General features: G+C 42.3%; 1 protein-coding gene across 2 annotated transcripts in view; it reads right to left on the reverse strand.

The window, feature by feature from the left end:
• Window positions 1-1,471: 1,471 nt before the first annotated feature.
• Window positions 1,472-24,554, reverse strand: part of LOC108061418 (endoplasmic reticulum aminopeptidase 2) — a 31,102-nt gene continuing 8,019 nt past the window's right edge. Inside the window, exons 3-13 of one of the 2 annotated variants that reach the window (XM_044394077.2) lie at window positions 8,645-8,785; window positions 6,108-6,296; window positions 5,772-5,854; window positions 5,471-5,679; window positions 5,008-5,188; window positions 3,587-4,946; window positions 3,388-3,530; window positions 3,062-3,324; window positions 2,871-3,000; window positions 2,432-2,803; window positions 1,472-2,372 (exon numbers count right to left, since the gene is read on the reverse strand). In XM_044394077.2, the coding sequence (XP_044250012.1) occupies window positions 2,220-2,372; window positions 2,432-2,803; window positions 2,871-3,000; window positions 3,062-3,324; window positions 3,388-3,530; window positions 3,587-4,946; window positions 5,008-5,188; window positions 5,471-5,679; window positions 5,772-5,854; window positions 6,108-6,296; window positions 8,645-8,785 (3,224 nt within the window). In that variant the 3' untranslated portion in view covers window positions 1,472-2,219. Of the gene's footprint in view, window positions 2,373-2,431; window positions 2,804-2,870; window positions 3,001-3,061; window positions 3,325-3,387; window positions 4,947-5,007; window positions 5,189-5,470; window positions 5,680-5,771; window positions 5,855-6,107; window positions 6,297-8,644; window positions 8,786-9,106; window positions 9,378-11,910; window positions 12,218-24,554 lie in introns of those variants that run through there. The other variant, XM_044394076.2, reaches the window with a different exon arrangement.

Genomic DNA, 24,554 nt, shown 5'->3' on the forward strand with positions numbered 1-24,554 from the left:
AAAACTTTCTAAATCTTCCCCTATTTTTGTTTTTCCTGGGCCTTGAGTATCTTTCGTACCTATTTTGTGTTCTTTCTGTATTAACTCTATTTCGGTTTGTTTTCGTTTTTCATTTTTAGTTGCTTGTTTGGCTTATACATTTGTCGAAAATCCGTAAAATCGCTCCAAAACTTGTTTTTTTGTGTTTTCTCTGTGATCTAACTTTGTCGCTAATAAAGTTGTTTTTGGTTTTATTTTGGTATTTCTCTCTCTAGCTCTCTGTCTGTGTTCCTATAATTTTTAAATATATAGGTATTTCGGGGTATCTGAGCGATTGACTTCGACTATCATTGAGTTAGTCTTAGTGTGTCTTAGCCAAGCGAATCGTCTCCATCCACATAATCGTCCGCTATTCTTCCCAAAACGAAATCAAAGATCTCAAATGGCTTGATGCAAATACACATTTACGAATTAGCATAGTCGAAAACGGTTGAAGGTTTAACTCTGAATTTGCTTAACCATTTCCAGACAGAGATATCTCGGGCGTGGCTACAAAGGGGATTGTTAACTATTTGGGTTACAAAAGTATAGGTTTTCTTTGCTCAATAGCTTCTGCATTGTTCCATGATTTATTTTAATAATTCTAAATGATCTCGCCCCCTTGAAAACTTTCCCGACTACGACTCTGACCCATCCCAGGCTAATCTAGTCGCATGGCACTCTGTTATCGGGAAGCGCTGCCAATGGCACAACTTATACACGTTTCTATGGGTTTTAATGACAAAACCGGCGTGCCAGCGTACCCCAGTTTTAAGTGGCAGAAAACGACGGATTCCCTCAGTTTACACAAACACCTCGGGCCTTAAAACCGGGCTATCTTTAGGACAGACGTTCCGACACTAATCAAATGATAAGCGGCGATATGGTGAGATGGTAAAACACATGGTAAAATGTCTTTAAATTAAAAAAAAGTCGTAGTAATCGAAACATTGTAATCTGATAATCAGTTTTTGTGTCTTATGCGAGTGCGGAAATAAAAAGTGTTGAATATTTTTGGGTTCTAGCCAACTACAGCGTTTATGCCATGTATGTACATATGGGATGTCTACATGTTATTTCGTATCTCGATTTCCTAAGTTATCTGTATCTGCCTGCCTGACCTCAGACCACACTAGAGCTGGAAAGAAAGGTATGTGTTTACATTGATTTCATGCCACAATTATGCGCTTTTTGACAATTTTACTTGTGAATACTCATTGGCTTAAGATAGTTAATTACTATGGCAGCCATATAATATCGTTAACAAATTTTAAGCTAATTGGATTGGCGTTAAATGTTGCTGATCCACCTGCTGGATGAGAAGATTTTAATTGGCTGAACGTATCTTTCTAATTAAAACTTGTTCTTCAACTGATTTTGATTTTATATTTATGAGTTATCCGATGTTATAGCATTTGAAATGTGAAAATAATAAGTCGATATTTAACGGGTTCTATTGGGATTATTTTTCGATTGGAAGATAATATTGATTTTGAAATGTATACTTAAATCATGAGTTTATTATTATCTTCGGTTTGGGTCAGGCAGCATGGGTATACATGGGTATTTAAGTACATAATCTTGGGGCAAAAGGAAGATTTCTGTGATATTTCGATGCGCACATACACGGAGACACACACGAGCGCAGTGCTCACTAATACTAATATACATATGCTATACAGTTACTGGAATGCATTCATTAGCGATTTAGTTTATCGATTCTGGGGCTTCTTTTGTTTCATTTCGTTTTGGTTTTTATGAAAAAATATGTTCTTATTTGTTCTTACAATCTACAATTATCCATTGCTCTAAATATGTTTGGTTTTGGTTTGTAAAATATACATACATATACAATATACATATATAGATAGATCCTTATGTTCAGTTGTAGATATACACACTCGCATGTGCTAGAAAAGGTTTTCTCCACTTGGATAGATATACACATATATAAGAGCTGCTTGATCATAGCAATCGTAATTTACAGTTGAGTGGGTTAACTTTAGAACTAAAATTATAGTTCAGCTACAGAAAAAACCAAGGAGATCGATCGAACTGGCAATGATATGGTAAAGAGTATATATAGATCCGTAGTGTTAGTTAACTTGTGGCGAAATCAAAGTGTTCACTTAAGATTCGTGTCTGAGAGAGGAACATAATTACAAATGAGCCTGAAGAGCTAAATGGTGAGAGGATCTCCTCTATCGGTGCGAGTGCAGGTTGCCCTCCACCCACTTGTAGAGCGATGTCTGCGACCGGGCCACCCACTCCACGTTGGAGGCCACGCTGCTCAAGGTCATGTTCAGCACCGACATCCCTTGACCTCGACCGAAGCGATGAACCAGCGATTTGAGCTGCAAAAGGACAAGTTAATCAAAATAATGGTATTTTTATTTTGTTTATCAATACACACCTCATCGTAGTCGAACTTGGTGGCCCCATATTGGGTGATGGCCGATATGACCTTGGCGAAACTGATCGTTCCAGGTCCGAGTCGCTTCTCCAGCTCGAACCACTTGGCCTGAAGGAAGCGACAGGCCATGGCTCCACCTGTCGGCGTGCCGGCAATGGCCTTGAGCACCTGCACCACCTCCTCGGTGGGCAGCATTGTCACGTGCGAAAGCAGGCGATTCTGCAGCCAAGCGTCCTTGGTCCTTCCCAAGGCTCGGAGCAACTGCATCCGCTCCACAAATGTCTCCGAGGTGCGCTGCAGGTTGACGAATCGTTCCCAGCAGTGCTGCCAGTAGATGTACTCCCCGGACAGAATAGAGCCGGTATAAACCACCTGATGGAGGGTTTAAGTGTTATTATGGGTGTGTTATCAAGTAAGGAGAAATCTCGGCATTACTAACCTCTCTAAGATTTGGCTGAATGGCGGAACCATTGTAGTATAGATACTGATTTAGCATGTTCTTCGCCTTGGTTATGCTATCAATATCCTCCCAAAGAACTGAGGCCAAAAGCACCTCGGGTCGCAGTAATCTTAAAAAAAAATAATCGTTTAAAGTAATAACTTTTGGGTTTATCTACAAAACTATCTCACCTCGTGGCCACATCACCGTCATCCGACCAGCCCACCTTTTCCATTACCGTGGAGATCTTCATCTTTATAAACTCGCTCAGCATAAGGAAGCACTCTGAGTACTTAAGAATGCGTCTCCACTTTTCTAGATGTCTTAGTGCCAGAGCCATAGGTCCATAGTGCGTCTCACTGGGAAGATATTGAATCATGTTCATGGTGATCTCGCAGGGCAGCAGATTTGCATGACAAAGCGTAAAGGCATCCGACAATAGACCCAAGCGATCCTGTAAGATAATTCATTTTATAATTATTTGTTTAAATAGACAGATCAATTATTCTGTATTTACCTCACTGGTGAAGCGTTTGGGATTTGTGGCCAACTCTTCAATAAGACTTGCCCAATTATCGTCATTGTAGACCACGCGATAATAACCGTTTTGTATGGCATTCACTTTTATCCATTTGACGTTCTCCGGCACATTGAAGGTTACTGCAAAATAAATGTTTATAATAATGTAATACTAGTAGTAATTACTAAGAACTCACCATCCACATTCTGCATCCAGAGGGTTTCGCTCACGTTGTTTATATCTGTAACATAGGTGACTGGGAAGATCCACTTCATGTGTGGCACTGCCTTGTGTTTGCTACCCTGCGTTGTGGGTGCCACTGTACTCGGCATATCCGTGGCATTCAGTGCCGTCTTATTGTAGTTATTCCCATCGTACGAGTCGTCATGAATGGCTAGAAATTCGGCTGGTCGGAAGGGTCTTTGCGAGATGGAGATGCTATTGCCCATTTTGGTAACCGTAAGAAGGGGGAAACCCGGCTGATGCGTCCACAGAGTCATCATATCCTTGATATTCTTCGAACCATTCGCTTTCTTCGTGCAAATGGTCCAGAGATCTGTTGGCTCGGCGGTCCTGAATCGATTTACCTTGAGGAACGAACCGAGGCAGCCCCTAAATCGATCCTCACCGATGGCCGTGTGCAACATGGAGAATATGGCCGCCGTCTTCTGGACAAAGAACTCCTCGTTGTTGCCATCGTGACTGGTGCCATTCATAATGCTGTCCCATCCCTGGATGGCATCAATGTCCAATGCCGCCGTGGCCATCTTCAAGAGGTACATCTCCCTCAGGGGCCAGCTCTCCTGCAGTGGAGCCAAGGCATGGATGCCCAAGTACTGGATCAGTCCTTCCCATAGCCACACATCTTTGAGCACCTTGCGCGAAGTGATTCCACCAAAAAACTGCCTCACCATCGCCTCGGCAACACGCAAGGCGCTAAACTGATATTGCTCCGAGGTTATCGAACTCGGGTCCGTCAGAAACGAGGTTTTTAGCGTGACCAAGCCCAGCGAGGAAATCATATTACGATCCAGCGAAGGCAACGCCACAAAGTCCACTTTCGTGAGCGGATAACTGATGTCCAACCAGGTTTGCAGATACTCCAGAACGTCCCGCGATGTGTGCAGAATAAAGGAGGAGCGAATCAGCAGATCCCTGGGCGCATAGAAGGTGTACGAGGGAGCTCGCTTTATCGACGACCCGGTGGACTGGGAAAGTGACGTTAAATTCGATGGCTTTCCGTTACCATTGAGATTCACTGGCCAAGCTGTCGTGGTCGTGGGCTGAACAACTGTGAGGTTTTGGCGCGGCGTCAGGTTGACATTCAACGAATGAGTCAGGGCAGTGATGTTTCGTACCGGCGGGTTTTTCCCCTTCAGCTGGGTGTAGTTAATCAGCTGGGCGGACTTTTTGCCACCCACTCCGGCTCCTGGTGGCGCTGGTGTCGTCGGCATATATGCCGCCGAGGGCTGCAGGGACTCGCGCTGGAAGTCGCTTACCACCCAGGCCACCGCATCGGCAGGCAGTGGCGGCGTCTCTATAAAGTCATCGCGGAGCTGTGGAAAAATTGAATTTTAAATCTTTTATCTATGTGCATATATTCTGCTTTGTACTCACCAATCCCGTGCCCATGTAGAAGCCCACGTCCTCGGTGGTGTGCACAATGGAGTTGGATAGGCCAATGTGGAAGCGATCCCGGAACACGGAGATGCGGAATGGCGCCCGAACGTGCGGCTCATCGAAGCAGGGAAACGCTCGTCTTGCACCATTCGGCCGGAAAACTGTGGCAGCTAGTAATCTAAAATCGGAGAAATATAAAAGTAAATTAATAAATATTTAAAAAAAATTATGTAAAATATTCTACATTCCAAATTTACAATTCGATACAAGTTTAAATAGCTTATGATAAAAAGTTAAGGATCGCTCCCAAAAAGTTTTTAATTAGGTATATCGTTTCGTTTCATGCAATGGAAATAATTATAATTCAAATAAAAAAGCCAAATCAACCACTTGAACATAAAGTAAACTACAAGTTCTGGCCATTACTTTAAGTAAAGGAGCGCATTAAAAGGAGCTTTACCTTTCCACGCCGTTGGAGCTCTCGTACTGGTCCACATAGAAACCCTCGGGCTCCGGATTGAGCTTGGAGTACCAGCGCAGGTTGAGGGTATAATTGGACTTCTTCTTCAGCTTCTCCTTCACCTCGATGTAGAGCTGCTGCCGAGGTGGAAACTCCAGCACCTTGACAATCTTGAGGGCGTATCCCTTGGGCCCCGGGGTTACGATGGCCTGCAACCGAAACGGGAATGCAATCAATGGACGCACTCGAGCCAAACGCTAATTGGCTTAATTTGAATGCCGCCGGACCGGCACTGACTTACCTTCTCGGTGACGTTGAGGTCCTGGATGTGCAGCACAATGAAATTGGTCTCTTTCTCCACGTGCAAATCGATGGTGACTTGACCTGTCCAGGAGGAAATATGAATCAGAAAATCGAATGAATTGAAAGTCAGACAATCGAATTGAAGTTCTATCGAGAATTGCGATGAGGGTGGAAATCTGCCCACTTAAAAATATTAAACCAAACTGAACAACAAAGAAATCGAATATTTCAAATGAAAAAGGTTTCTTTAAAAAGTAATATAATTTAATTAGGCATTGGAACTATTATAAATCTATATTTTGAATAAATAAATAGCAATATTTTTAGGACTTACCCTTAACATCCAGTGTCGTCAGGTTGGGATGGATGGTGACCATGTAGCGCAGGGGGCGCACACTGGTGGGCAGCATCTTCTCCAGCCAGGGAAAGGGCTCCCCGTTGGTGGCAATCGGGTTGAAGGGCAGCGTGTTGTTCTCTTCATCCGTTTCGTAACCGGAAACCGTTTTCGATCCGCAGGAGCAGTCTGCAAGGATAGTCAAGGTGCGTAATCAGTATCGGTTCCGTTTCAGGACTCGTTACTCTTCTTTTTCGCGGACGACTCTTTAGGGGATTCGTAGCTAAGTTCGTTAAAGCAAATTGCATTATACACAATCAACAGAGAGAGAGAGAGAGTTAAGGGGGAGTTCATCTAAGTCGGGGTAGGGGGTTAGCATAAAGAAAAGCTAGCAGTAAATCTGTTTAATAATTGGATTCGGTTCAAGTCATTAGCACATCTAGTGGGGTGAACGGAACTCAAACGGGGGAGGTCACAAATGAGGATTTATTCTAGCTGAATGTCGCGAATATTCGAATGGAGTCATATCAATAGCAGTGGAAATGGTTATAGATCTAACGATTATAATCCGTAAGCAATCTCGAATCCAACGTAAAAATCTACAACGTTAACAAAAGTAAAGTACTAAAATTAAAACAATTAATTCGATTAATAATTGATAATAAATAAATTATTAAAAAGTTGTTTTGAATATTTAAAATTGTCGTTTCTTATGTTATTTCACTGTATGTATTGTACTTAAACTGTAGATGTCCTTCTATATAGTGGTATCAGTGCAATTTCTCGACACAATTTCTAATTAATAGTGTGTATTAAAGTCATCTATGTATGACGAATATCTGGCCTAGCAATGACTCATCTTATGATCAGTGATATTTAGTATTTACAATGAGCACTGAAATTAAAACAACTCGATCTTTCCCACTAGCGAAATATAACCGAAAAAGGATCTAACATCTAGAGATAGAAAATACGGAAATAATAAGAGAGGAAAGGATAAGTAGGAAACAATATATGATCAATGACATCAACATGCCGAAGGATTACATAGATTGTCATGGCTATTTACCAGTTTAGAAGTATTCGGGTTTGGCATAATTGTTACTCACATTTCAACCAATCAATCAAACAAGCATTTAAGAGAAATATTTCATATTTTTCAAAGATTCATATATAATAAACATTTGGTATACAAAGTCGAAGGCAAAAGGAAACGATAATGGGAAACAAACAAACAATGGTCAAGAGAAACTAAACAGATATTATTATGGGTATATATACTGGTATACGAGGGTCGTGGAAAATGTGTAAAGCTGGTCGAACTCACTAATTGGATCGGCGGAAGCAGAAGTTAAAGCTATGCGGCGGCAAATGCTGATTGATAATCGAGCTTGCAGCAGGGAAAATTAACTTTCCACCCGACATGTGTCTGTGTACACTTTCCTCCCCTATCCACAAACACTCTTTCCTGCGGCTTGTTTTCCCATTCCCTTGGGTTAATGCAATTATCCCCCAATGCATTTAGCCCCATTAAGTATGCAACAGAAACTTCCAGCGAGCATGTGAGTGTTTGCACTTTGCATAATTCCGCAATTGAATATGGCCAGGGACACAGGCACAGAGTACCAGGTCGAGGCCTACGGATCCATTGGGGACAGCAGGGAGGAGGGGGTATCAGGTGATGCAGTTGCATCTATTTATACGCGGAATGAAACTTAATATGGTTAAAAGCATATTACTCGAGGCTAAATGGATTGCTTGGCCAGATGGTTTATGACCTGCTTTGAGCGCCGCCGGTCAAGGAATTCAATTACCCTTCGTATGGATTTATTGGGCCCCAACTTTGAACCTTGAGGCGGCTTTAGTCATTGATACTTGGCTGGCGTGGAGAATGGGCTACATTATTCATGATTTCCCTTCACACATGTTGATTTATGACTTTAGCATTTGCAATATTATACACCTTTATTTGGCACGATTCTGCTTAAAGTTTCCGCCTTTAATCAATGGGGTTTCCTTAAACTTAAGGCATTATTATTTTCCTAATTGTAAATATCGATATACTTGATAATATTTTGCATGGAACTTCATTAAATTTATTATTTAAAGGAAGTCTAAAACCCTTTCTCAATCCTAGAAACCTCCATTCAGGAAACTAAATTATATTCTTCTATTGTTCCATTCACGTCAAGCTGAAACCCTCATTTACAATTTCCCATTTTTAAAGCTGTCAAATTTCGGAGACCCTTTCGATGCCACAAAGGCGGCTTGGCTTTCTCCTCCGCCCAATTGACTACATATCCTGTCGCCCCCAATAAAGGCGTAATCAAGTAACAACAACAAAGAGGGTGACCCCAACCGCTCCTTTCTGTTCTGTTCTGTTTTTGTGGATGGAACGGAAAAAAGGAACGAGGTGAATATGCTCGAAAAAAAAAGCTGGTAGAAAGAAAGGAAAAGAAACGAAACGGAGTGAGGATGGCGGTGCTCTGCGAGCACGGGTAATGTGGCACGGGTCTTGGGGCACGGGGCAAACCTACCGTTCTGTGGTCCGGCGTAGGCGATGATGATGGCCGTCAGCAGCAGCGAGCCGAGAACGATTCCGGCCACAAGAAGAGCTCGGCGCTGTGAGCAGACGGCCACTCCGGTGCGCGTCTGCCGTCCGCCGCTCGATTCGCCACCTGTCAAAAAGAAACGGAGAAACGGCCAAAATGTAATTAAACTCCGCATAAAAGTCATAGTGGGGGTTGTGCAAATATTTCATCCGGTTGGGTTGCATTGCAATTGCCGCTGGAGTTGAGTGCAATTCCTTAAAAATAACACAAAACTGAGCTCAGCTTTGTGGAAAATAAAAGTACTTGATTTCCGTTCGAAAGAGCAACAGAGTGCAAGGTTCTTAGATCTAATCATTTTAATTAAGAGTGTGATTATATGAGAGTATGATATTTATATAATATTATATTTTATTATATATATCCTTTTATAAGATTCCTGAAACTTACCGGACAGAAAGGCACAGTCATCGAGGTCCGGATCATTTGTCATCTCGATGCGCTCGCGACGCCAAATCTTCGAGCCTCTCTGACCACCGCCGACGACCGAAATCTTAACGGGGCCGGTGTCTCTGTGTCTTCCGGCCAATACGTACGCTTGCTAACCCGTGGCCGTAAACGAAATGGGGCTCGAAATCGGAACCGAAACCGCAGCGAACCCGTTGAATCACAAGAATCTCGAAAATCTGGCGCACCGCAAATAATTGCCGACCTATTTGCTCTAGAAGGGAAATCACAATCACTTTATGGCCAATACAGGTCGAACCCTTTTTCCAGAACCCCCTTTTCTTTGCAGTCACGTGCTCTTCATAGTTTATTCACAGCCAATGCCCGAAATGGATTTCTTGATTACTGTGCTTATGGATTTTTCGTTTGCACCCCTTTGCCAATAAATCGAATGCCAAAAAGTGAAGCACCTTTCAGGAGTTGTTAATAGGGTGCTTAAAAATGTACATAAAAAATTATTTGAACTGAACTCTTACTTTTACATAAATTAAATCTTTATTATCTATATCTTGGTTTTGTTTATTTATTATTAAAATTATTCTAAAAGAATCCTTTCTTGCTTTCGACGCTTATGGATTTTTCATATTCCACCTCGTAGACCACCAAATCGACTGCCAAAAACTGAGACGCCTTTGACGAGTTGATAATCGGGCGAACAGAAATATACATACATAATTTATGCAGATAGCACTTTCGTTTGGCTTTTCCTTAGCCGGCTCTTTTGCCACCCCCTCAGTTGGCCGAAAGCCAGACGCTGACGCTCTTCCGGTTCCGTCTAGTCAGACTACAGCCGTCCGCCCCCCGCCCCCGTCCGTAATTCCATGGTCCATGGATCCCTTCTGAGAGTCTGCACTTTTCGCATTCAAGCTCACTGTTTTCAATGTCGCATTGAATTAGTGAAAAGCGCTTTCAACGCCCAAAAATCAACCCCCCAAAAAATATGCTTTCTTCTCTTTCTCTCTGTTTATCTCCATCTCTCTCTCTTTCTCTGTGTAGCCGGCTTTTGTATGAAATATGTATGTAATACCTAATGTCCGCATCTGTGTCTGCCTTTAAGGACCCCTCTTGAATCTGAAGTTGGCCGCCTGTAGCATCATTCAGGCATAATTTGTGGCTAAGGTTTGTTAGGCGTAGCAACGTTAATTTTCGACTGAAGCGAGGCGGTTTTGAAGGCCCTGCCAATTGGTAAAGTGCAGATAAAGAACGCACCTACCTTAAAGGTGGCTATGATTCAGGGCTCATTGTTTAAGGGGCGGGCCAAAAGAAATTGGCGACTGTTCCCAAATAAGAAATCTCAAAAATTAAAAAATTTTACCTTGTTAAAAATGTTGTTTTCTTTCTATTTTCAAAAATTAGATTGGTAGTAAATATTTACATAATAAACTTGCCTTTCTCAAAAGTTGTACTGAGACTATTTGATTACTAACTACTGTAAGTATATAATAATCTTATTTATATTCAGTTATTTAAATCAAATCGTTTGTAATTTTGGACATCTTAAATTTCCTTTTACTTAAATCTCGAATTATAGCCTTCTATCTATAGATTTTATATTCGAGGTACATAAAATCACGTATACGTAGATATTTAAGCAATTAAATACAGAAAAAATGTATGATATTCTCTGTAGAATTAAGGTAATAAAATCTGTCATAAAAAATGTATATTTGTTCAGACATTGTACACATACTAAGGGAAACCAGTTGTACATGTTTTTCGCATGCCGGAATCCTTGAATGTGACAGGGAAAACTATGGCCATAAAAAGTACTATTTACGGGTGTCAACAACATTTGCTAACTATTCAATTCCAATTCCCTTTGGCCAGATGTTGTTGTTGTGGCCCAAATTGGTCTTTAATGAGGTTTCGCATTCTATTTGCTTTTGGCTTCTCTTTTTGTTTAATGTCAATGTCAGAACGAGGCGTAATCCTAATTTCCAAGTGGAACGAACGCGATTGTTGTGCCCCCCTTTGTTTGTCTTCGTGACTGCACCTCCCCTCTTCCTTTCTCTGCCTCCATTCCCATACATTCCATATACCACGCAAGAAACGTGTTAATGCATATATCACAATGCCATTTCATTTTTGTTTAACGCGGCCGCCATTTGGCATTTGTTTACATTCTCATTCTGCTAAGCGAAAATGGAGGAAAAAAACATTAAGGAGTCGTGGAAAGGAGAGATGGAGAGTGAATTGGGAGTGAGATAGGAGAGAGCTTGGAATGGAGAGTGCCGAGTGTGGGAGAAAGATGGGCGCGCTCTCACTGGAATCTGTGTTTTGAAATGAAATGTCAAAATGCAAAGCTCAACAGCGCGAATTTCCTTTCCTTGTGCGCGTGTATAAGTGAATTTCCTGTTTTGTCTTATGCGGCGTTTTCTTCTTCGTCTCTTTCGCTCCAATCTGCGCGTATATATGTCAATAGTGCGCTTTCCAGTAGCCCCCGCTCTCCTTTCTCCACCCCCCTTTCAGCGCTCTCCTTCTTTTTCGCACTTTTTTGCCTTCAGCTGCTCCCTTTTTTCCCCTTTATCCCTTTTTTCGCTTTTGTTGCCACTTGACTGAATTGCGGTTCCCAGCTGCAGTTGCATTTTACTTGGCGACAGAGCATAACGGTTCATTATTCCATTTCACTTTGCTAATTTTCGAAAAGGAAAAGAGTTCAAGAGCTTGTTGCTATTTTTTTTTGGGGGGTTCTGGTAAAAAAGGTCAATTTAAACAGATCAATAAAAAGAAATGCACACACTAATTACTTGGGGCCTTGGCTCGAAATAAAACACTTTAATTGGCTGGCTTCCTGTTGGTAAAGCCACGAATTGATTTGATTCACTACACTTTTTTTCCTTTATATATATATATTTTTTTTTGGCAATATTGCCTTTTCACAGACACGCACAGCGGGAGGGGGAGGTGGGGGATTGAGGGGGCAGCACGCGACGCATTCGCTTGAGTGTATGTGTGTGAGTGTGTATGTCCTTTTTTGTCAACACCGAATCGTTAGAGTCCTTTCTTTCTCGGAACGCCGCCTTTGTCACGCGCTTTTCGTTGCGTTTGAGTGCGCGTACATTTTCCAACTGGATGCTGCCGCAGCGAAACGGCATGCAGCAACCCTGCGAGATGAGAGGTGGCAACCCCAAGAAAGTTCGGCGCATGTCCACCCGCTCTCTCCCTTTCTGCGGCGCTCATTTCCACTCTCTCTGTGAGCGAGCTTCCCGTTCGCTCACCTGCAAAAGTGAAAATGAAATTTCTTTGGAGAGCCCTTGTATTTGATGTCCCCCGCTCTCTCTCCTTCTCCATCTCCTCCCGCTGATTGGATTTTTGTTTTGATACAACCAAAAACAAATACAAGCCGAAAAGCTATGGTCCTGCCGAATACCCGTTAAAATAAGAGTTTTCTTTTAAGTTTAAACCAACTCAAATATTGTTAATGTTAGTAAATTATTAACAACATCTGATAACTAATTATTAATAATATCTAAATTTAATTAACTTAGTATCTCTTAAAGTATTACATTTAACAAGGTTTAATAAATTTTGTTACTAAAGGTTTTTAAAAAAACAAGAATTAGGTACAAATATTGAGTCGACCCTATCAAACTATTTCCACGAATTCAACATACCCTTGAACTCCATAAGTACCGGGTATAAAAAGAAAAGCGTGTATTGAAGTGTTGCCAGGCGAACGAATAGCGCAGCAACCCTTAAAAGACCCCATAACCCCCCGAAACCCTCTCTTTTCACCCACATGCAACCATTTGTTGTTGTTCTTGTTCATGTTGTGTTGTTTATCATGTGTTGGCCAAATAGTTCAATCTGGCAGGGGCTCATCATTAGATGTTCCCCGTTTCAGGGATGAGTTCCGTGGGCTTTAACATTTGATTTACTCTGGTTTTCGTGCAGAACAAATTCGTAAAAACGGAATTATAATTATTTCGTTGACACGTGAGAGTGTTTTCTGATATTAAAACGGAATGGGAGGCCCATCATTAAAGTTTGCCGCTAAGGGATGCGATTTTTATGATTAAAATATCCTGGTTTCCCAACTGTTCCATTTGGGATTTACGATGTCCTGATGCTGCGTTGTGTTGCCTACTTTTAGGTCGACATGGCAACTGGGCGAAACAATCAACAAATGGAGCACAAAGCTCAACCGTAAATGGTAATTCGCTTTGCGAAGTTTGCCGGCAAATGAAATCTCATTTTTTCCCTTTTCGCCTCCTTTGTTTCGGCAATGCGACGAAAGTTTTTTGGGGATACATATACATATACATAAGCAGAAGAAGAAACACACCACCGGTTCGCGGTGACTTGCCGGAAAAAAATGGGGATGCTCCTCTGGCCCTCATCCTCCCCTTTTCCTTGCCGTTTTCCCAATTTCCCAAGCCACTGGCTTCAAACGGCGGCAACCGGCTCAACTCAATAAATTCGCCGTCACGTTAGTGTAAAGTTTTCCCTTCGCGGCTTGTCGACTGAATCGAGCTGAATCGTGTTCATTAGGCGGTGCCACGCCTCGTCGAAAGACCCCTTTTCTCCCCTTTTCGGTTGTCGCATAGCTGGCTTAAAGCGTTGAAAACGCAGCGATAAACTTTAAATTCGATTAAACAGAAACTGGTTACGCTTCACGAAAGTTTTTGATTTTCGATGACTTGATTATAATATCACAAGAAAATAGGATTTTTTATGACTTTAATTCGTTTAATGAATTACGAATTAAAATAATTAAAATTGGTTAAAATATCATGAGTAATTAATTATCATCAAAGTTGTCTAAAGATGTTTCATTCATAATTTTGTTTAAATTTGTAAATAAATTTTGTTTTTTAAGTGAAACCAAATTAAGAAACACTGGTATACTGTAGAAAAAAGTGTGCGGCTTGCGAAAATGCTTACGCTGCAGAATTGCGTGCAATGAGACAAAAGTCGCTGCACACGTTACCCGAATGTTCGGTTCGATTCTCCGGTTTTCCCTTTTCAACTCTGACCCTCAAACGGCACGACCCACACGACCCGTGCTAACTGAGTTACTCAACGCCATTTCCCCACCCCTTACCATTCCCCCAGTTTATTTGTGTCGCATGCAAATTTACTGGCCGCACTTGTGACTTGTCATGTGCTACACAATCACCACCCATCACCCCACACACACTGCCACATATTGATCCCATTGAGCATCTAGAGGAAATCCCCCATTCAGCACCCATCGCTGGGGGTCCTAACTGGTTGAACATGCTGAAGATGGCCACAAGTGTTCGCCAGACTTTGGGATGGGGGTGGGGGTGGCTGGGTCATTGCAGTACGGATCGAAATGCGGTGGTTAAATAATCGCTGTTTATGAAACAATCAACAAATTTAAGCTGTTACTGCCACTGCCGCAGAGCAAACACTTGGCCAAGAGTCAGCGGAGGGTGGCTCCTGTAATCGAAGCTTGTAATTGTGCCATTAAGGGTTTGTCGGCTGCGGCCATTCGAAATCCGAGTGGGAAAAATCGAAATATAAATAATGGAGATTAAAAAGATATGGTCCACCAACTAATCTCTAATCTATAATTGTATGGTCTAAATATAACAAATAGATAAGGCAAGCATAGCTGTGACGTAATATGATTTTTAAATTTAATTTGATTTTTGGAAAACAAGAATTTTATGACTCAAAAGTGAGACGCAAAAACTTATCAGCCATAGCCTTGAACTTGGCCAAGACTTCACGGGAATCATCTAATCATGTGAGTGTGACCTACTTATTATTGATCACCTTGGCTATCACCGAAAGCGGGGAGATAACATCCGAATTGGTGTCTCCACCTGTTGGTGACCCCGACTATCTGTACTCTCGATTGCCTTTAAAAGGAGCGGCACCTGCAGGCGGATCTACTAGTTGTCCGCTGAAGATGGAGCGATCGAAAACCATTGAGTGGATTACCTGCCTGGCACTACTCAGTTGGGCAACGGTGGAGGCAGGATGGGTGGCTCCACCACCACTGACCACAACCAATCCCAACGAGGAGATCATGAATCGCCTGCTGGGCTACATGGACAACAAGGCGGATCCTTGCGAGGACTTCCAGAAATATGCCGGTGGGAAGTACGAGGACAAGCACGAGGACGATAGCTACAGCGAGTTGTTGGGCGAGATCCAGCAAAAGGTGGAGGATCGTTTCGAAACAATCTTTGAGACGCTCGGCTCGCAGATTCTTCTCGACCAGGAGAGTGTGGAGGCCAAGGTGTGGCGCTTCTACCAGACCTGTCGCACGGCCACCAACGCATCCCGCTCGGAACGGCACTACCTGGAGCTGGTTGAGCCCGATGTGGCCTTCACCTGGCCGCAGTTCGCCAAGAGCCGCAGCGCGTGGCCCAAGTCGCAGTTCCAATGGATGCTCACCCTGGCCAGATTGCGGCGCTTTGGCTTCGATAACCTGCTGGTGAAGGTCAATGTGAAACTGGACTTTGTGGACAGCAGCAAGTATATGGTGACGATCGAAAGACCCACGTTCGATTACACCGACAAGCTGAAGAAGTTCTCCGTCACCAAGGAGCTGTTGATCCGACTGGGCGTGGCCAGGGGAAGAGCAGCGCATCTGGCCAGGAGCATCAGACGTTTGGAGCGGGCCGTAAGGGAGCTGGCCGAAGTGGAGGACGAGCCCAACGATGACCTGACCCTCAGCGAGCTGGAGAGCCAGAATGGTCTTCCCTGGCGGCAGTATCTCCGCATCCTCTTCGGTCGCACCTTCCCCGAGGACTTCGAGGTGCAGATCATGAATGTAGACTACTTTGTGGCGCTGAAAAATCTGCTAAAAACCCACGACTCCGAGGTGATTGCCACCTATATTATGGCTCGGTTTGCCAGCTTCATGAAGGACACCAGCCAAAGTAATGAGAGCCATGAGGCCGAGGAATGCGTCAAAGATGTGCGTGTCCACATGGATTTCGGCAGCAATTTTCTGTACGACAGCAAGTACTTAACCCACTATGACACCGACGTCCAGCAACTTTTCAATGCCGTGCGAGCTCCACTTCTGGCCAAGATCGACGCGAACCGACTGAAGCTGAGCCCACGGCAGCGCGCACAGGTGAAGCAGAAAATCGAGGCCATGAACATCAACCTGGGCAACAAACCCAGGGACCAGAATCACCGCGCCTTTGTAACCAATTTCTACAGGGATCTGAATTTGGCCAGGGATCAGGACTACGCAGCTGCCCAGCTAAAGGTATTGGAGGTGCGATCACGTCGTGTCCTGGAGCTGCTGAATCAGCCAGCTGTTAAGGGAAATAGTTTCTACTACCTGGAGAACACAATAACCACCACCAATGCAGAGCCTTTTTATGTGAAGAGAGAGAACATTATTGTCCTGCCCAGCGATGTCCTGCAGGCGCCGTATTTTGATCCCCAGAGCCACGATGTCTTCAAGGTGAGCTTCCTGGGATTCATGATTGCCCAGAAGATGATAGAGGCCCTAATGCCCGAGGCAATAGTCTACGATGCCGAGGGAAATCCCAACGGAAAGCTTGTGGACTTCGGTGAGAACCAGAATTATGTACAGTCCTTGAACTGCCTGAAGCGAAATGCCACGGACTATTTGGACCAGCGAGTGGTCGATGTGTCGGCCCTCAAGCTGGCCTACGAGGCCTACTTCGGAGCGGGTTCCAAGTACAGCCAGGCACAGCCCACCTTCACCAGGCTGCCCCTGCAGCAAGTGTTCTTCCTGAACTACGCCCAGAACCTGATTGGAGACGACGAGTACGTGGACTTCAGCAACGCGGATTCCGATAAGGTTCGTCTCCATCAAACGCTCGCCAATCTAGCGGGCTTCGGTCTGGCCTTCCACTGTCCTCAATCTTCGGGCGGCTTGAATCCTCCTTTCAAGTGTGATGTCTGGTGATTCCGATCTTGCAATTATTTAAAAGCTGTATGAATAATTTCCTAATAAAATATGGGATTGACAAATATATATTCAAGTTTATTTTACTTCACAGTATTATATTGATATTAAATTGGTATGTTGGATATGTGCTTCTCTCATTTCACTTAAGACCTTATGACTAGACATCGAATTTTAGGTGAAATCGTTTTTTTTAAATATGATTTAAAGCCACATTTGATTGGTTAAAAATTTTTTACAAAAACCTCAATGAAGTTTGGCCAAAATCTAATTATACCATAATAAATAAAATTTGTAATCAATCAAATGTGGCTTTAAATCGTATTTAAAAAAATCGATTTCACCTAAAATCCGATGTCTACTTATGACACTTGCTTGATTTTTAAAAAACTGACTGGATTTATTATATATGTTAATTTCTACCAAGTGTCATGTGGCTCTAAGTTGATAAGCTGAGCTTGTTCTCTAAAGCATTTCAGTCTCTCCTTCGAAATCCACTAACTACGAGTTCGTCTCTCTTACGAACTTTTCAGTTTTAAAGTAGCAATGGCGAGAAACAGATCTCTTTTTTGGATTATCAACATCCTACTTTTTAGCGTGATAAAAGCAGCGGAAAATAATAAAATCGAAAAGGCCGATCCCAATATCGTACGACTCAACGAAATACTTAGACATGTGGATGAAAGTGTCGAACCCTGTCAGAACTTTCAAAACTATTCAGCTAAGAATATACGTCAGGCGAGACCACCACCATTTATCGCCAAGTTCCGAATCCTGTTCGACGAATTAAAAGACGAGGTCTTCGAAGAGAGTAGTCTGGAGGGGAAGGTGCAACGACTTTACACTAGCTGCCTGGCGTATGAAGGCTATGATAATAGATATACTCCAGAAGAAACCAAAACCCTGCAGCAAGTGGAACATTATCTTGGACGGTCCCTGGGAAAATACCTCGAGTACGTATATGGCCATTCGATTCCACAGAGCGCGGTGGTTTATGTAAACAGCTGGAGAGATCTGAGAAAGATAGAAGCCCTTGACAGAGATGCGGAGACCTCAAATGAGATTAAACGGTTGTTTGATGGAGCACTACGATTTCCGATTATCGAAAAGGTCGATAGGTGTGTCAAGACAGTGTGCTCTAATTTTAACATAGCCTCGAATCTTATCTATGAGGAGCGAGTTTTGGGTCCCCAAAAAGTGAGTCAGTATAAATCCCAGGTCAAGAAGATTTTTGAAGCGATCCGACACCAGTTCAGCATAAGACTCGAAAGAAACTCACTAAACTGGACGGCATCTGAGATTGCGGCTCTACAGGTAAAATTAAACGGGTTGACTTTGAGTATTGGAAACTTACCGGAGAAGGGCAATCACCGTGATTTCGCGAATGACTTCTACAAGGATCTAGACTTTTCAGGCGAAGACAGCTACGATGATGTCCGTGTTAAGTTTGCCGAGTTTAATCGCCTTAAACGAGTCAACCAAATTGAACAATGGCGCTGGGGAATGGCTTATAGGCGTGACAATATCATCGTAGTGCCGTACAGCATAATGGAAGATCCTGCCTTTGAACTGGACAGCCATGACATATTTAGGATGGCCCGGCTGGGAACTCAATTAGCCCTGACTATGATGGATTTTTTGCTTAGGCCACCCAATTGCAGCACGCAAAGCGACAACATGATACAAATTTTCGACGATTACCAGATATGTACAATAAATGCATACTGCACGAAGAAGACTCCAAGTGATAATATATTGGCTATACAACAGGGTATAGTTATAAACGCGAATTTGGTTCACGAAGCCTACTTTGCACCGGGTTCACAGTTCAACCAAAGCCAGCCCAGCTTCACCACAAAGTCCCTGAGTCAGCTCTCTTTTTTGACTTTGGCCCAAAGCATTACAAAACAATTTGTGGTTGAAAATGAGATGCTCACCAATTTATGGCCAAAGTTGCCCTCATTCTGCCGGGCTTTTGACTGTTAATAACTGTATAATAGTATACTTACTTTGTATCAACTTGCTTTAAAAATTATTGTATATTCCAATAAAAAAATGTATGCTTTCTAAAAACAGAGTTCTCCCATTTAAAAGGTATTCGTATTAATTGTATTATAATTTTGGCTCTCGTTTTGGCAAACATATGCAATCTACCAAATTTCGGGATACTCTTCAACTGTGCTCATAAATTAATTTATCTTATTCCGATAGAAATCGGACATAAACACTTTCTAGCTTGTTAATTTTACACAACTGATTTTTATAATTAGAAAATGTATGGCAACCTAAAGCTGAAAAATGTATACAACAAGTGTCACAGAGCCATTAGCTGATAAGCAGAGCTTATTCTCCAAAGTATAAGAGTCTTTCCATCGACAAATAGCTTACTACGATTGTTTTCTCTGGCGGACTATACAGTTAAAAAATTGCGATGGCGAGAAGCAGACCTATTTTTTGGATTAGCAGCCTCCTGCTTCTAAGTTCGAGTATAAACGCTGAAAATGATGAAGTAACTAAGGCAGATCCCAATATCGTAATCTTCAACGAAATAAACAGGCTTCTTGATGAAAGTGTCGAACCCTGCCAGAACTTTCAAAACTATTCAGCTAAGAATATACGTATGGCGAGACCACCGCCCTTTATTGCAAAGTTTCGAGTACTGTTCGACGAATTTAAAGACACGGTTTTCGAGGAGGGTAGCCTGGAGAGTAAGATGCAGCGGGTTTACAATATCTGTCTGGCTTATAAAGGCTATGATAATAGACTTCCTCCAGAAGAAGCCACTACGCTGCAGCAAGTGGAACGTTATCTTGGACAGTCCCTGAGCAAATATCTTGAGTACGTCTATGGTCACCCGATTCCGCAAAGCGCTGTGGTGTATGTAAATGTCTGGAGTTATTTAAAGAGGATACAAGAACTTGACAGAAATGTGGAGCCCTTTGATGAGCTTAGATCGTTGTTTCAAGGAGCACTAATTTTTCCGGAAATCGACAGGATCGACAGATGTGTGAAGTCCGTGTGCCTTTACCTTAATATAGCCACCAACGTCCTCTACGAGGAGCGAGTTTTGGGTCCCGAAAAAGTGAGTCAGTACCAGTCGCAGGTCAAAAAGATTTTTGAAGCCGTCCGCCGACAGTTCAGCATAAGACTCGAAAGAAACTCACTAAACTGGCCGGCGTCTGAGATTTCGGCTCTTCAGGATAAATTAAATAGACTGACCCTGAGCATTGGAAATATACCAGAGAAAGTCAATCACCGGGAGTTCGCGAACGAGTTCTACAAGGATCTTGACATTTCTGCGGAAGACTACTACGACGATGTGCTTCTAAGGGCTTCGGAGTTTAGGATGCTTAAAGGAGTGAACAAAATAGAGCAGAGCTGGGGAATGGTTTATAGGCGTGACAATATCATTGTAGTGCCCTACAATATTATGGAGGATCCTGCCTTTGCACTGGAAACTCATGACATATTTAGGATGGCACAGCTGGGAACTCAATTAGCCTTTAATATGTTCGATTTTTTCCAGCGAGAAAATTGCAGCCGACATAGCGAGAATTTGATGAAAATGTTTGACGATAACCAGATATATACACTAAATTCTTACTGCCCCAATAAAAACAGGAGTGATGATTTATTGGCTCTACAGCAGGCTATTCTCATTACTGCGAATTTGGTTCACGAAGCCTACTTTGCACCGGATTCAGAGTTTAACCAAATACAACCCAGCTTCACCACAAAAACCCTAAGTCAGCTCTCTTTTTTGACTTTGGCCCAAAGCATTACAAGGCAATTTTATGTTAAAAATGAATTGATTACCAATCTATGGAACAAGTTGCCATCATTCACCCAGTCGTTTAACTGTTCTGTTTAGTAATACTCTTGCGTTGTACCAGAATGCATATAAATAATATTGCTTTTTAAATAAAAGATATGTGTACATTCCATTTAGAATTTTATATTATTTTTAAATTGCTAAGTTGATAAGCTGAGCTTAATCTCTAAAGTGTTTTTCTCATTTGCGTTGTATTTGGTACTTGATTTCTTTTAAAACATTGGACATGTGCGTATTTCGTGTTGCTTAATTGATAAGCAAAACCTTAGTTTTGAAGTATTTGGGTCAGCCTTCCAAAAACCACTACTTCGGACTTTTCTCTCTGACTGACTATTTAGTTTAATAGTAGCTATGGCCGAGAACAGATCTATTTTGTGGACTAGCTTCCTCCTGCTTGTCAGTGCTGTAATTTTCGCTGAAAGTGCTACGGTCGTCAAAGTCGATCCCAATGAAGTAATCATCAACAAATTGATTAGTCAGATGGATGAAAGTGTCCAGCCTTGCCAGGACTTTCGAAATTATGCAGCGAGGAATTTAAAGAAAGATAGAATCCCATCATTAACTCCAAAGTTCCAAAAGCTATTCGACGAATTGAGAGATAAGGTCTTTGAAGCCGGAAGCCTCGAGGGGAAGATGCAGCGGCTCTACAATATTTGTTTGGCGAAGAGTAAAAGCATGGATATAGATAGATATGTTCCAGAAGAAACCACAACTCTGCAGCAGCTGGAGCAAAAACTTGGACAGTCCCTGAGTGAACACATAGAATACATGTACGGTTACCCGATTCCGCAAAGCGAATTAGTCCATGTTAAAAGCTGGGAATTACTGAACAGGATAAAATCCTTTGACAGCAGTGCTGGGATGATACATGTGTACGTTGAGATGTTTAGAGACGCACTAAGTTTTCCCAACATCGACAAGGTCGACGGTTGTGTTAAAATCGTGCGCCTTTACCTACAGCTAGCCGCCAACGTTATTTATGAGGAGCGAGTTCTGGGCCCCGAAAAAGTGAGTCAGTACCAGTCACAGGCCAAGAATATTTTTGAAGCGCTTCGCCACCAGTTCAGCATAAGACTCGAAAGAAACTCACAAAACTGGCCGACATCTGAGATTTCGGCTCTTCAGGAAAGTTTAAATGGATTGACACTGAGTATTGGAAACATACCCGAAAAAGTCAATCGCCGTGAGTTCGCAAACGAGTTCTACAAGGACCTAGACTTTTCCGGCGAAGACGATTACCAAGTATTAATTCACCAGCTTGATGAGTTCAGGCGGCTTAAGCGTGTGGACCAATGGGAACAGGAAACTGGTGCGGCTTACAGACGTGACAATATTATTGTAGTGCCATACGACATATTCGAGTATCGTGCCTTTAAACCGGGGACTCATGACTTATTTAGGATGACATCATTTGGAGTTAGGGTTATCACCCCAATGGTCCAGACCTTTGCATCAAATATGTGCAGCCATAATGGTACACTAAATAAAATGTTTGACGATTACCACATTCTGAGCCATGATATACCCTGCCCGGTATCAAATCTAAGTAAATCATTAGTTTTGGTTTTACAAGAATTGTCCATCGTTTATGCAAATTTGGTTCACGAAGCCTACTTTGCACCGGGGTCAGGGTTCAGCCAAATCCATCCCCGCTTCACCTCGATGTCACTTCGTCAGCTATCTTTTTTGGGGCTCGTCCAGGTAATGGCAAGAACTGGTCGCATTATAGATGGATTTGTAATCGATCGATGGCTAGCATTGCCCCCATTGGCCCAGGCCTTCAACTGCGATAAAGAAACCTCAGTGTAACAATATTTGGGGGCGCAATTCTAAGTAATACAAAAAATATTGTATATTTATTTTAATTCGCCCAGACTTTTCTTTGTTTTGTATAATATGCTTATAACCATTGTATAAATAAATAAATAAAATGAATAACAATAAATCCTCTGGTCTACATATTTTGGAACTATTTACCAATACCTTCTTAGCGTTTTCATTGTTCTATAGAAATGAATATCCCTTTTACACATTGAAAAGTTTTCTGAAGGCCGAAACATTGAGACAACAAATCACAATAATCTTTGAATTTTTATCGTAGTCTTCAATGAAATGCTGAGGCTTGTGGATGAAAGAATCGAGCCCTGCCAGAACTTTCAAAATTATTCCGCTAAGAATATTCGACATCCGAGACCCCCACCCATTTGTCGCTAAGTTTCTAAACCTATTCGACGACTTCAAGGATAAGGTCTTTGAAGACGAAAGCCTGGAGGGAAGAGTTTAGCGGCTCTGCAATATATGTCTGGCAGACACTTGCTACGATAGTAATTATCATTCAGATGATGCCTGCTTGCAGGAGCTGGAGGAAAATTACAAGCCAATTTTATGTTAAAATTGAATTGATTACCAATCTATGGAACAAGCTGCCATTATTCACCCAGTCTTTTAACTGTTCTGTTTAATAATACTCTTGAGTTGTACCAGAATGCATATAAATAATATTGCTTTTTAAATAAAAAATATGTGTACATTCCATTTATAATTTAATTTTTAAATTGCTAAGTTGATAAGCTGAGCTTAATCTCTAAAGTGTTTTTCTTATTTGCGTTGTAGTTGGTACTTGATTTCTTTTAAAACATTGGACATGGGCGTATTTCGTGTTGCTAAATTGATAAGCTGAGCCTAAGTTTTGATGTATTTGGGTCTCCCTTCCAAAAACCACTACTTCGGACTTATCTCTCTGACTGACTATTTAGTTTATTAGTAGCAATGGCCGAGAACAGATCTATTTTGTGGACTAGCTTCCTCCTGCTTATCAGTGCTGTAGTTTTGGCTGAAAGTGCTAGAGTCGCCAAAGTCGATCCCAATGAGGTAATCATCAACAAAATGATTAATCAGATGGATGAAAGTGTCCAGCCCTGCCAGGACTTTCGAAATTATGCAGCGAGGAATTTAAAGATAGATACGATCCCATCATTAACTCCAACGTTCCAAAAGCTATTCGACGAATTGAGAGATAAGGTCTTTGAAGCCGGAAGCCTCGAGGGGAAGATGCAGCGGCTCTACAATATTTGTTTGGCGAAGAGTAATATGTATAGGGCTTCTTATACTCCAGAAGAAACCACAACTCTGCAGCAGCTGGAGCAAAAACTTGGACAGTCCTTGAGTGAACACATAGAATACATATACGGTCACCCGATTCCGCAAAGCGAATTAGTCCATGTTAAAAGCTGGGAATCACTGAACAGGATTAAATCCTTCGACAGGAGTGCTGTGATGTATGTTAAGATGTTTAGGGACGCACTAAGTTTTCCCAACATCGACAAGGTCGAGGGTTGTGTTAAAATCGTGCGCCTTTACCTACAGATAGCCGCCAACGTTCTTTATGAGGAGCGAGTTCTGGGCCCCGAAAAAGTGAGTCAGTACCAGTCACAGACCAAGAAGATTTTTGAAGCGCTCCGCCACCAGATCAAAATAAGACTCGAAAGAAACTCACAAAACTGGCCGGTGTCTGAGATTTCGGCTCTTATGGAAAGTTTAAATGGATTAACCCTGAGTATTGGAAACATACCCGAAAAAGTCAATCGCCGTGAGTTCGCAAACGAGTTCTACAAGGATCTAGACTTTTCCGGCGAAGACGATTACCAAGTATTAATTCACCAGCTTGATGAGTTCAGGCGGCTTAAGCG

This window comes from Drosophila takahashii, chromosome 3R (assembly GCF_030179915.1).
Source record: "Drosophila takahashii strain IR98-3 E-12201 chromosome 3R, DtakHiC1v2, whole genome shotgun sequence".
Lineage (NCBI taxonomy): Eukaryota > Metazoa > Arthropoda > Insecta > Diptera > Drosophilidae > Drosophila > Drosophila takahashii.